Raw genomic sequence first — 13432 nt, 5'->3', positions numbered from 1 at the left:
CAAGGAGGGAGCCAAGAACACGGCACAGTGTTTTCGCTGCTGATCCAAGGCATCCCCATTATGTCCACACTGCACTTAATGTGTACTTCCATTAAAGGCAGCGATCTTTTTTATGGACATCATTTGCACATATGTCCTCTACAAAGACTGAATGCTCCTTGAGGGTTAAGAGATTTTTCTCTGAAACCCCACCACCAAGAAGAGACCAACATACAGAATGTGTTCAATAACTGGATTAACTCTCAACATTTGGACACTAAACCTGCTTCCATTTTATGTAATATAGACCCAAAAATTAAAGGATAAGCTCAATTCAGTGAACAAACTGAAATTTCAGTTCAATTCTTTTTTTTCTTAAAGTATAATTCTTAAATGTTATTTTGAGCTTATTTTGTTAATAGAGCATAAAACCTTAACAGCTGTGTTTAAGAAACTGAAACCAGAAAATGAAATCAGAGTAAAAATAACCATTAGGAATTTATATGCAGTCCTTTAATTTCCAGCCCCTCCTAGGGGATACTGGGGGATAAGGGGCAGAGGGATGACACACAAAACTTTATCTATACATTATTAACCACCAAAAATAACTTTGATCTTAAATTTCCACTCACAATCTCCTATAACTGTATGCTAAAATTGTTCTTCCTACTATTGAACTAGAAGCCAAATTCTATTACAATAAAAATTCCTAGGACACCTGAGTGGCTCAGTCAGCTGGGCGGCTGCCTTTGGCTCAGGTCGCTATCCCAGTGTCCTGGGATCAAGTCCTGTGTCCGGCTCCCCAGGGCGCCTCCTTCCCCCTCTGCCTGCCACTCTGCCTATATGTGTGCTCTCTCTCTGACAAATAAATATTTTAAAAAAAAAATTTTTTTTAATTCCTAACAGAATTTTCTAAACCTCAGGTTAAGAGTACAAACAGCATTTTCAACATTGATTCATTTCAGTGTTTCTCAACTTTTCTCAATTTTTGCTCCCTAAATAAGCTTTTTCAGACTTTTTTTCCCTAACCACTGTCTCGCCCATGAACTTTTAATAAGATAGATACACCATCTGTTTATATGACCTATGTATATTTATACTTATATATAAAAAGAGTAAGAACTTTTCACCACCATCCCAGAACCAACTGGGATCCCTAGGGATCACAGTACCCCCATCAGAAATACATGATTTACTTAACATTTATTGAGTAACAGTATACACCAGGAGAGATATTCACTACCAAAAAAATTATAGAACAGCAACACAATTTAGTTTCGTAGTTTACTATGAGTTTTGACACACAGAACTAAGATAAAATGGGTCTGAAATTAGAGATCTTCTTTCTAGTGTTTGTACCTAGTCAAGGGTCTGGCTCAGTAAATATCTGACAAATGCATGAACATTGTTAGAATTTTAGATGTGGTAGCTACACAGCTTGTGAAGTCATTCAACAAGATGACCAGGGTACACAGACATCAGCTTCCTACCAAACTTTTTTAAAGATTTTATTTTTTATTTGACAGAGATCACAAGTAGGCAGAGAGGCAAGAAGAGGAAGGGGGGAGCAGGCTCCCTGCTGAGAAGAGAGCCCAATGCGGGGCTTGATTCAGGACCCTGAGATCATGACCTGAGCCGAAGGCAGAGGCTTAACCCACTGAGACACCCAAGCGCCCCCCCACCTCGAATTTCAACAACTCAAATCCAACTCACTGCAAACCTAAAACCTGGAATTTTCTGTAGTAAGTTTTCAGCAAGACAAAAAAGACAAGGGGCCCCAGGGTGACTTAGTCAGTTGAGCACCTTAAGTTTCCACTCAGGTCATGATCTCAAGGTGGTGAAACAGGACCCTGCTTGTACTGTGCTGGGAGTGGAGCCTACTTAGGATTCCCTCTCCCTCTGTTCCTCCCCCACTCCCGCTCTTAAAAAAACAAATAAATGAAGTAAAAAAAAATTTAATATTTAAAAAAAAAGCAGGGCCCTTGACTGGCTCAGTGGGTGGAGCATTCAACTGGATCTCAGGATTGTGAGTTCAAGGCCCATAAGAGGTGTACAAATTACTTAAAAACAGAATCTTTAAAAAAAAAAAATGCTAAACCAAAAAATTAAACTAAAATCAGTATTATGATGAAAGCTATGTCCTCTTTCTTCAGAAAAATACAGAATTTGCAGAGTGCTCAGTTTCTAAACTCCCATCTGTTAACTCCAATTTAAGAACTTTTCCATTAATGTAATACATAAACCAAGTAGTTTATTAAATTTAAAAATAAATTAACTTTTTAAAACTTAAGTTTAAGCTTAAAAATGTATTTACCATAAGCATTCTTTCTAGTAACATAATGTACTTTAATCATGATGGTATTCTTACAGCTCAGAGGCTTACCAAACAAAAAGAGAAGCAGACTATTTTCTACATATACCTGTAACACCTAAATTAAAACCCCAATATTGGGCGCCTGGGTGGCTCAGTGGGTTAAACTGCTGCCTTCGACTCAGGTCATGATCTCAGGGTCCTGGGATTGAGTCCCGCATCGGACTCTCTGCTCGGCAGGGAGCCTGCTTCCCTCTCTCTCTCAGCCTGCCTCTCTGTCTACTTGTGATCTCTCTCTGTCAAATAAATAAATAAAATCTTTAAAAAATAAAAAAAAATTTTTTTTAAACAATATTTACTAAATTGCGTTATAATACTGCACATGCTACTGAAACCGGCAGCAGTCTTTCAATCTTTGATGAAAGAAACCTAAAGCCACAGACATCAATTCAAAATGAAACCAGACTCTCACCTTTGGCACTTGTATTTATACTTATTAAATGGAAGAAACATGGGACAAGCACAATCTTTGTGTTGCTTTAAAAGCAGACTCTCATGAAAACAGAATGACCTAAAAACAAAGACTACAGCAACCATTTACTGATTAATACCAGAAAAATTATGCTGATAGAAAGTAGGAATAGTTTGCATGGATATAGAGGAGTATTGGGCTAAAAATGTACCATGACTTAACAGGAAAAGCATGATTAAGTCTTTGAGACTTACATATAAGCTGACACTGTAACAGTGCAGTGTATTTCTTTAAATACCAAGTATGTCAAACTTCAATCAAAATAATTTCAAAGTTAAAAAAAAAAAACCACACACACAGTAATTCTAAAGTATATCAAATACTTGGAAATATCGTATATCATGTATCAAATGATCCACACAGGGTCCATCAGATGGTTTAAAATTAACTAATACATTATCAAATATTAAGATGGCTTATAAGATTAGTGAGTATGTTGCCAACTGTGAAAGAACCCCAAGTACCAAAAATAATTTCAATAGCATAACATTTTTTTTTAAAGGTATAAACGGGGGCGCCTGGGTGGCTCAGTGGGTTAAGCCTCTGCCTTCGGCTCAGGTCATGATCTCTGGGTCCTGGGATCGAGCTCCACATCAGGCTCTCTGCTCAGCAGGGAACCTGCTTCCCCCTCTCTCTCTGCCTGTCTCTCTGCCTACTTGTGATCTCTGCCTGTCAAATGAATAAATAAAATTAAAAAAAAAAAAAAAGGTATAAATGGGGGGCAACTAGGTGGCTCAGTTGGTTAAGTGACTGCCTTGGGCTCTGGTCATTGGTCATGATCCCAGGGTCCTGGGATCAAACCCCACATTAGGCTCCCTGCTCAGCAAAGAGCTTGCTTCTTCCTCTCCATTTGCCTCCTGCTCCCCCTGCTTGTGCCCTCTGTCAGAGAAATAAACAAAAATCTTAATAAAAAAAAAAAAAAAAGAGAGAGAGAGAGAGAAAAGAAAGAAAAAGGTACAGATGGTTCAATGAACTCTAAAAACTAATTTCTGAGATCCTGTGTGTCTTATACTGTCTACCTACTCTTAAATACACCAGAAAAAAATGAAAATTCAATCTTTTAAAAATAGGAATAAAAGATTATTTGTACTAATAAAGGAATCATGAAATTCCAAAGCTCAGAAGCTTTTATTAGATTTTAAGTTATTAAAATCTTAGCACATGTAGAAATTCTGAGTATCTGCAGAATGATTTCTAGTTAACAAATTTAAAACGCAAAGATGGTATATATCACTACATGCAGAGAATGATTTTTGAACAAAATTATACATCTTGATGAGTACTGTATTTCAAAATACTGACCTTAAGAACCTTATTCCAAAACTGGAACATCTCTGTGATCAATCTTTGGAGCCAGTTTAAAGGCCATACAAAAGTCAATTCCATCACTTTAGTTATTTAACTATTTTATATTAGTGTGTATTACTCAGCTGAACCACCTACTAATTTTTCAAGATACAGGATGAATTATTGCATTAAGGTTCTTATCTAGAAGCATTAAAAACATTAATAACAGACTATGGCTGGGCACCTGGGTGGCTCAGCGGGTTAAGCCTCTGCCTTCAGTTCAGGTCCTGGGATCTCAGGGTCTCAGGGTCCTGGGATGGAGTCCCGAGTTGGGCTCTCTGCTTGGCAGGGAGCCTGCTTCCTCCTCTCTCTTTCTGCCTGCCTCTCTGCCTACTTGTGATCTCTCTCTGTCAAATAAATAAATAAAGTCTTTAAAAAAAAAAAAAAAGACTTTAATGCAAGGATCTTGAAGATTACAAAACTGAAAGGTGCCTGAAGGGGTGCCTGGCTGGCTCAATCAGTAAAGCAGGCAACTCTTGATCTTGGCTTTGTGAATTTGAGCCCCATGTGGGGGTAGAGTTTATTTAAAAACAGACCAAAAAAAACAAGTAAAAACAAAACAAAACAGAAAACTAGAGGAAAGGTACATGGAAAACCAAGATGGAAAAGACAGCATCAATGGGCCAGGGAGAAAGAAGCTCAAAGAACCATTTCAGATAGTCTGATCTCAAGGAATTGAGTCAGAAAACATTCTGATCCACCCACTGGCACCACCTGATAGGTCCTCAAAAACCCTACAGCCTGTTCCACTATCAAGATCCAAAGCCCTGGAAGAAATTATCTGAGTGGAAAAGCTTAGGTATGACTGCACTACAAAAGGGGAGGGGTAAATGCTTCAATAGGGCATCCTAGAGCCATACACAATGGAGGAACCCCTATAAAAGGAAGTGAAGGAGGGGTAAGAAGAGAGAAGGGACACAATGTGGTAGAGAGTAAAACAATAAATGTCTACAACAGTCCAATCAGAACCATGGGAGAGAATTATTTCTCCATTTTAAATAATTTTGAGGGTCAGGGGGCTTAAAGAATATATGTAAAACAAAAGATACATCTCAGACAAAGACTACACCTCTTTCTACTTCTACTACTGCACAGGCACACTCTAAATTATACCTGGCCACTTATAATAATTAAGTCCAACATTAAAGCACTAAGATCTGCCATCAATGAAAATATTTAAAAGTATCTAACACCCGGGACACCTGGGTGGCTCAGTTGGTTAAGCAGCTGCCTTCGGCTCAGGTCATGATCCCAGCGTCCTGGGATCGAGTCCCACATCAGGCTCCTTGCTCAGCGGGGAGCCTGCTTCTCCCTCTGCCTCTACTGCCACTCTACCTGCCTGTGCTTGCTCTCTCTCTCTCTCTTTCTGGCAAATAAAATCTCAAATAAAAAACTTTTTTTAAAAAAGTATCTAACACCCAAATAAACAAAAATAGAAACACTCATAAACACAAAGAACCAACTGGTGGTTGCCAGAGGACAGCGGGTGGGGGGGTGAGTGAAATAGGTTAAGGGTGACTCAGTTACGTGTCAGACTCTTGATCTCAGCTCAGATCTTGATTTCAGGGTCATCAGTTCAAGCCCCACATTGGGCTCCACACTGGGCATGGAGCCTACTTAAATAAATAAATTAAAATTTAAAAAGTCAAGGGGATAGAGGTACAACATAGGGATTAGTCAATAATATGGTAATGACTTTGTATGCTGCCAGATGGTAACTAAACTTACCAAGGTGAGCATTTTGAAATGTTTATAATTGTCAAACCACTGTTACACACCTCAAACTACTATATCAACTATACTTCAATTAAAATTTTTTAACAGGGATGCCTGGGTGGCTCAGTCAGTTAGGCATCTGCCTTCCACTCAGATCACGATCCCAGAGTCCTGGGATGGAGCCTCGCATTGGGCTCCCTGCTCAGCGGAGTCTGCTTCTCCCTCTCCTGCTCCCCCTTCTGTGCTCTCCCTCTCTGTCAAATAAATAAATCTTTAAAAAAAGAAATAAAATAAAAATTTTTAATACATATAATACAACAATGATGTCCTATGGAAATAAATAAAGTGAAAAAAAAAAAAAAAACGTGACACCACATATTTGAGGTAATTCTCCATGAGGCATTCTGAAAATTCTATTGGAGGCATCTATGGAAAAATCAAAGTCAGGGAAAGGAAAATATCTGGCTCATCAGATGCCCTCAATCTTCAAGGGAAGATTACAGGAATTTTGCTAATTTGGAAGTTGAATTCAAATTTAAACCTATCAGCCATCCTTAGTGCAGCCTCTGAAAATTTACTATCTATGTCACTGATGCTCAATCCAGACTGAGCACTAGAATCACCAGAGAGACCTAGCAACTGTATTTTAATAAAAGCCACAAAGGAAAATCATTGGTAAAAAGGGTAAAATGTGTACCTAAATTCAAGAAAGAAAAAATTCCTCACAATGACTTTAGAGTCATTCCCAATAGGTAATCTGAGGCCACACCATCTGTTTGTTAGCGAGCTGAGCCTTCTGCTTAGTGAAGAGAGGACAGGAGGGACACTAGATTCAGGATATAAGTCAATGTCATTTTTTAAATATTGTAGATTACAGATGTATTAAAGACTGATAATTCAGAGAAAATGGATAAATGACAACCTATGCAACATGGATGAATGTCACAATCCAAAGCAAAAAATGCAAATGGAAGTACAAAAATGATCAAAAATTGGGGCGCCTCGGTGGCTTAGTGGGTTAAGCCTCTGCCTTCAGCTCAGGTCATAACTTCAGGGTCCACGGATCAAGCCCTGCAACAGGCTCTCTACTCGGCAGGGAGCCTGCTTCCCCCTCTCTTTCTCTGCCTGCCTCTCTGCCTACTGTGATCTCTGTCAAATAAATAAATAAATAAAATCTTTTTTTAAAAAATGGGGATGCCTGGGTGGCTCAGTTGGTTGGACGACTGCCTTCGGCTCAGGTCATGATCCCGGAGTCCCGGGATCGAGTCCCGCATCGGGCTCCCAGCTGCATGGGGAGTCTGCTTCTCCCTCTGACCTTCTCCTCGCTCATGCTCTCTCTCACTGTCTCTCTCTCAAATAAATAAATAAAATCTTTAAAAAAAAAAAAATGAACAAAAATTATTCTATGCTGAATTCTTAAGTAAAGCTAGTGGCTACCCTTGAAGAATAAGCAGTAACTAGAAAGGCACTGAGTGGGGCTTCTGGAAAGTGGTCATGCTCTGTTTCTTGACCTAGGTGCTGTTTAACAGTTGTGTTCAGTTTGTGAAAATTCATCACACCTATGTGCACTTTCCTGTACACATTACTGAACAAAAAGTATTTTTTAAAAAGCTATAATGTCTCAGTTTTTGGTTTTGCTTTTTAAGTCAAAGTAAGGGGCACCCTGGTGGCCCTGTGGGCTAAGCGTCTGCCTTAGGTTCAGGTCATATCCCAGGCTCCCAGCTTCTGCCCCTCCGGCCCCTCTTGTGCTCTCTCGAGTGCACTCTCCCTTCCCCCATGAGTAAATAATATCTTTTAAAAAAAAGTAAAACTAATATTCACCACTTTACAATTTCTTTATACTTCTTCTCAACTCTCTGAATACAAATACAGTAGTTCACACACACACACACATCATCTATCATTAATAACCTGCCTAACCTTAAAATTTAGGTTTTAGTACCTTAAGAGTACCCAAAGACAACAAAGATGGATGTTAAGCTAAAGCAGTGTATTTATGAAGCTATATATTGTGCCTAAAACTTGGAACTTAGTATTAAACATAAATTAAAATCTAATATTAACAAGCATAAATGCCTAGACTCTCAGTAAGAATAATTCCTGACCTCCTAAAAAGAATGATAATGGGGGGGTCTCCCAAAACTTATGGAGAAGGTGTCAGGTTTAGTTATTAGTATTGTAAAGATGTGACAAAAGAAGTTATCTAAGTTAATGCCTAAAACCTAAATCTAAAGCAATGCCAAATCCCAAGCCCACCTACCTCCACTTCAATTCCCTGCCAGCAAAATGGGAAATAAAAAATTTCTCTATGTGACTACTGAAATCAGCAAGAAATAGTCAGAACTGGCTTGTGTCTGGACATTAGCCACAATATAGCAAAGTACAGTGACTCCTGACAGGAACACAACACATGGTTTCAATTACCTGCCACCAAAGAAATTTAAACTGCCTACATTTTTTAAGTACCATTAGGCTTCAACAAACTCTTTAGATTATCTTCATGAAAACCAAGCACAGAAACATAGCAAGTTAATATGCTTTAGCTTCACCTTTTCCAGTAACATATACTTGAGGGAAAAAAGGGACTTTTTCACTGTAATTTCTCACTTAAAGTGACTCAAATCCAAAAGCTAATTTGGGTTTTAGTTGGGGTTTTTGTTTCTTGGTTTTCTTAAGTTTTAGTTTTATGCACAGGACGTATTCCTTCAGAAAACTATCATAAACCAAAATGTTCATACAGGAATATAGATGACTTGCTTTCTTCATTTTTTCTGTATTTTCTTTTTTTTTTTTTTTTTTTAAAGATTTTATTTATTTGTCAGAGAGAGTGAGCGAGAGAGAGCACAGGCAGACAGAGTGGAAGGCAGAGTCAGACGGAGAAGCAGGCTCCCTGCGGAGCAAGGAGCCCGATATGGGACTCGATCCCAGGACGCTGGGATCATGACCTGAGCCGAAGGCAGCTGCTTAACCAACTGAGCCACCCAGGCGTCCCTTTTCTGTATTTTCTAAAATGCTATTTTTGTTCCAAAGGAAAAAGATAAAAAGAGTTAAAAGAAAAATGTGAATTACCAAGATTCTAAATTGTGACGATTCTAAATTGTGAAGCAGGTTGAATACTTCCTAGAATCACACTTCTAGGACTCTCTACATCGACAGACCATCCCCAACTGAACAATTTTTTAGCTTTATGACGGCACAAAAGTAATACTTTAAATTATGATATTTTCCTGAGCTGGTGATATGCATACAATTTGCTAGGCGCAACCACGCGATCACAAGCATAACTAACGATACACTTAAAACCATTCTGTTTTTCACTCTCAATATACCATTCAATAAATTACATGAAATATTCAACATTTCATTGTAAAATACACTTTGTCATAGAGGATTCTGCTCAACTGTAGGCCAACGCAAAGGTTCTGAGCACATTTAAGGTAGGCTAAGCTAAGCTATGATGTTTGGTAGATTAGAGGTATTAATTAAATGCATTTTCAACTTAAAGTATTCAATTTATGATGGGTTTAGCAGAACATAACCCTATCATAAGTTGAGGAAGATCTGCAGGTTGTTTTCCCACAGAACAAAAAGGAATTTCAGAGTCTGCTTCCAGAACTCAGTAATTAATAAACAAACTGAGCCCCTTTAACACCAGAGGGACATCTTTTCAAGTGATCATCATTAAAACTTGCAAATGGGAAACCTTGGTATTGCAAATATTCTAGACACTTCCATCAAAGTAAATTTTAATTCACTAAATTATTAAATACTAGGAGGCCTCGGTCCACAGAAAACTCACCTGTATCTAGTAAGTTTTGGTGAAATAAGACTAAATTGTATTACAAAGACTAAATTTTTTGCCCACCTTTGTGAATTGGGAAAACTTTATTAAAAATCGAAACAAAACTTGGATATTTTGTATTTTCTGTATCTGACTCTCAGAATGTACTGTTTGTAGATTTCATGCTGAGATAAAACAAGCTTCTAGAACTACCAAACCATAAGTGATTTATAGAATATCCATTCACCTGGCTGACTGGCTGCAAATCTCTAAAAATAGTCATTTTTTAAATAAATGTATATGGGATGAAGAAAACACAGGAAAACGTTAATGACAGAACCTAGGAGAATATAAATATGTCCACTTGAGTTTCCTTCAAGCTCTCTATGCGTGAAAATTCTCTTAAAATACTCAAGTGAAAATAACCTTTCGAAGTCACAACACGAAGACAGATCTATAGCAACTTTAACCTACCGATGGCTGTGAGACCTTTCTTCAAATCAAAACCCAACATTTTAAGCAGCCCCCCCCAAAAAGTCCTTCCTTAAGACGTCAAGATTTTCTGCAGACTAATCAACTGACAAAATATAAAAGTGGTACTAAAAATAATCTCTTTCCCAAAGCAAGGTTTACCTAAGAAGTCATTTTCCAGAAGGTGTCATGTGGGTTTTGTTGGACTTTTAACTTTATTAGATGTAAAAAAACACTTTTGCCTCCATTACCATTTCACCGAAATTTTTCAAAATTCCAAATGCTACACCTTAAGTTTGATGGGGTTTTTTTGTTTTGGATTGGTTTGGTATGGTTTGGTTTGTTGTTTTTTTCCTAATCTCCCGTAAAGCAGATCCGTGGAGCCCTCGCAGATTCTAAAACCTGCAAAACCCAGGAGAGTTCGGTTCCAGGTGTTTCACTCCAACGGGGGCAGTCTCCGGGTGGAATCGCACCCTGGGGTCTACACGGGTGAAACACGCGGAAAAAGGAAGGAAGACACACAGACTGCCAGGGAGTCAAAATGAAAGGAGTGACTGTGTGAGGAGGAAGGGAAATCCAAGCAATCGGTGCGGAGAGGACCTGGAAGCACCGGGCCGGCTGGGCGCTCAGCTCAGGAACTCCGGAGGGCAGACGCGCAGAGCCGGAGGCCGGGCTCCCGCCTGCGCCCGGGCCCAGCGCCGACCGCCAGACTCCGGCCGCCCCCGCCCTGCCCGCCGCGCCCGCACCTCTCGGTCCTTGAGGCCCAGCAGGAGCACCTCCTCCATCAGGGTCAGCCGTGTTTCCTTGGAGTCGCCCTTGTCGTCGTCGTCCTGCTCGTCGCGGCGGCTCTGCGCGTCGTCCTCGCCGCTGCCGCCGCCGCCGCCCGCCACCCGCTCCTTGTCGGCGGCGTTGCGGGAGGCCTCGGTGCGCCGCTGCACCAGGCCCGAGCTGCGCTGGGTCAGCGAGGTCATGGCTCCCGCCGAGACGCCGCGCCGGGCCGAGACGGACGCGGGACCTACCGGGTCTCCCTCCTCCTCCCCCCGCGGCCCCTGACCCGGGCTTCCGTGTTAAATCCCGGCTCCGGGGCGACGTCCGTCGGCAGCTGGGCGGGGGGCAGTCATGGGGAGACGGGTCGGGGCGAAACGGGCGGGCCAGGCGCCGGCGAAGCGGAGGAAGAGCTCTTCCCTCCTGCGGTCGCGGGCCCCCAGGCAGCCCGAGCTCCTAGGTAAAGAAGGAGGTGGCGGCGGCGGCTGCGCCTTCCCAATATGGCGGCGCTGACTGACGTCACCGGAGGATGTGGCACAGCCGGCGCGAGGCGGGGCTGGCCGGGAGAGCACCGGAAGCGCCGGGAGGCGACCGGGAGGCGGGGGTGAGGGCGGGAATCCGCCGACGCTGACCTCCTTCGCGGGCTCTGGGGTCTCAGCCGGCGCTCGCCCTCGCGTGGGCGCGGACCCCGCCGTCCCCCATACCCCCCGCCGTGGCCCGTAACGTGTTCTCCCTTCGTCCGTCTCTCCCTTCGCCTGTCGAGAAATCCATCCTGCAGCCAGAGACTGGCGAGGCCCCCCCACGAATGGGGGAGACGTGGCCTTGCGGCGGTGGACACCGCTCTGCCCCCAAGCCATGCCCTTACCACCCCAGACACCTCTGTCCTCCGAGCAGGCCGCGGGCGAGGGGGAGGGGCGGGGGTGCTGGAGTGGGGGGGGGCGCGCGGGAGAAGCGGGAAGGACTCTGTTCGCCGCCGCTGGAGCGAGGACAGAGTTCGCTCTCTGCCCACGCGCCCTGACCCTTCAGGAGGAATAACTGCATTTAAATGGCTTGAAAGCGGGCTTTTAGTGTTGACTACGTGTATTAAAGAGAGGTTAAAACTTTCTCCTCGCCTCCCGACTTGTAAAGTGACCGGGCGCCGTGAGTACAGTTAGTGCTGTACGCGTCGGTACACTTGACCTGAAAGACCTTTTTATAGAGACAATAAACCCGTTGGGTTTCATGCCACGTCTTTGTCCAAATTAAATCTCCCCCAATTTTATCACCAGGTGAAATCCTCTCGTCGTGCTTGACAGTTGATGCAAGTTCTGTGAGAGCGTCGATGTCAGACCTGAGGGGGAGTTTGGGGGGCCGGAAGGGTGGAGCTTAGAAACAAACCATCCAGAAATGGTATTGGATGCCATGCGGTGTTTTTAAAAATCAGCAATGACCACAGGCCATGGCTGCAGAAGGACTTAGATCGGAGAGATATTGTTGTCACAGGACTTGGCGCTCAAATAAATGATAAACGCCCACAGTAGAACTATCCCATAGAACATTCTCGCTACAGAGTTCTCGCTCCTCTACAAACCCATTACCCGAAACTACTGGCCGCACACCCTCACCACCCGAACCCTAGAAAATGAAAATGCTAAATCTGAGGTGGGAAAAGAGCAAGGTGAGCACAAAGTAGACCCTCTCTTTTTCGTATCTTACAGACCCCCATTCACGTCCCCTTCAAACCCCCTTTTTTTTTCTTTTATTTCTCTCCCAGTTCTTTACCAAATAGCTTAAAATCTCTTTTTAAAAGATATGTAATTAATAATTTGTTTTGTATAGTATAAAAATAAATATATTGGAAAATCTTCCTTCCAGTCCTGCCACTGTTCACCCAGTTGTTCTCTTCTCCTCCCAGGGTGGTTTCAAAAATACTTAAAATTCTCTGATACTCCTCTGAAAAGAGAAAGCCTAACTCTCCTTCCCTTGTGTGTGGGCCTGACTCTGCCTCTTCAAATGAGTAGGCCGTGGCAGGTGTGACTGTGTGTGTGATTTAGAGTAGATCATAAAAGTCTGCAGCTTCTTGTGCCGCCGCTCCCTGTCCCTCTCCTCTGTCTCTCTCTCTCTCAGATCATTCGCTCTGAGAGGCCGGCTGCCATATCGGAAATATTCAAGCAGTTTTATGGAGCGGCCCAGCTGGGGATGAGCTGAGGCCTCAGGCGCAGAGCCCTAGGAGTGAGCCGTTCTGGGAAGCAGCTCTCCCCGCCCCAGTCAAGTCCTTCGCTGACAGGTGATTGCAATCTCATCAAAAACTTTGAGCCAGTTAGTACTGAAAGACCCGCGGATCCCCTTACCCAAGAATCCACACTGCCACTGGATGCAAACAGCAAGAGGTTTATTGTCACGCAGGTACCGGCGGGTGTTCGGCAGCTCCAGCTAACCGAGCACACTGGCCGGAGTGAAGCGGGGTCTTTTATAGGAAGGTACAAACAAGTTTTGGGTGGGGCGCAACTGATTGGTGGACAGTTTGAACTTTTGAAAAAGGCATACTTGG

The 13432-nt window shown here is 42.5% G+C and overlaps 2 protein-coding genes across 2 annotated transcripts in view; one reads left to right on the top strand and one right to left on the bottom strand.

Annotated features, from left to right (window-relative positions):
* Positions 1-11794, bottom strand: part of GOLPH3 (golgi phosphoprotein 3) — a 60635-nt gene extending 48841 nt beyond the window's left edge. Inside the window, exon 1 of the mRNA XM_082724495.1 lies at positions 10884-11794. Coding sequence (XP_082580621.1) covers positions 10884-11108 — 225 coding nt within the window. The 5' untranslated portion in view covers positions 11109-11794. The remainder of the gene's footprint in view (positions 1-10883) is intronic.
* Positions 1-13432, top strand: part of SUB1 (SUB1 regulator of transcription) — a 484727-nt gene that overhangs the window by 151666 nt on the left and 319629 nt on the right. The window lies entirely within an intron of this gene.

This window comes from Mustela nivalis, assembly GCF_964662115.1.
Source record: "Mustela nivalis genome assembly, chromosome: 3".
NCBI lineage: Eukaryota > Metazoa > Chordata > Mammalia > Carnivora > Mustelidae > Mustela > Mustela nivalis.
The sequence above is the reverse complement of the archived record's forward strand: the minus strand, read 5'-3'. Positions and strand labels throughout refer to the sequence as shown.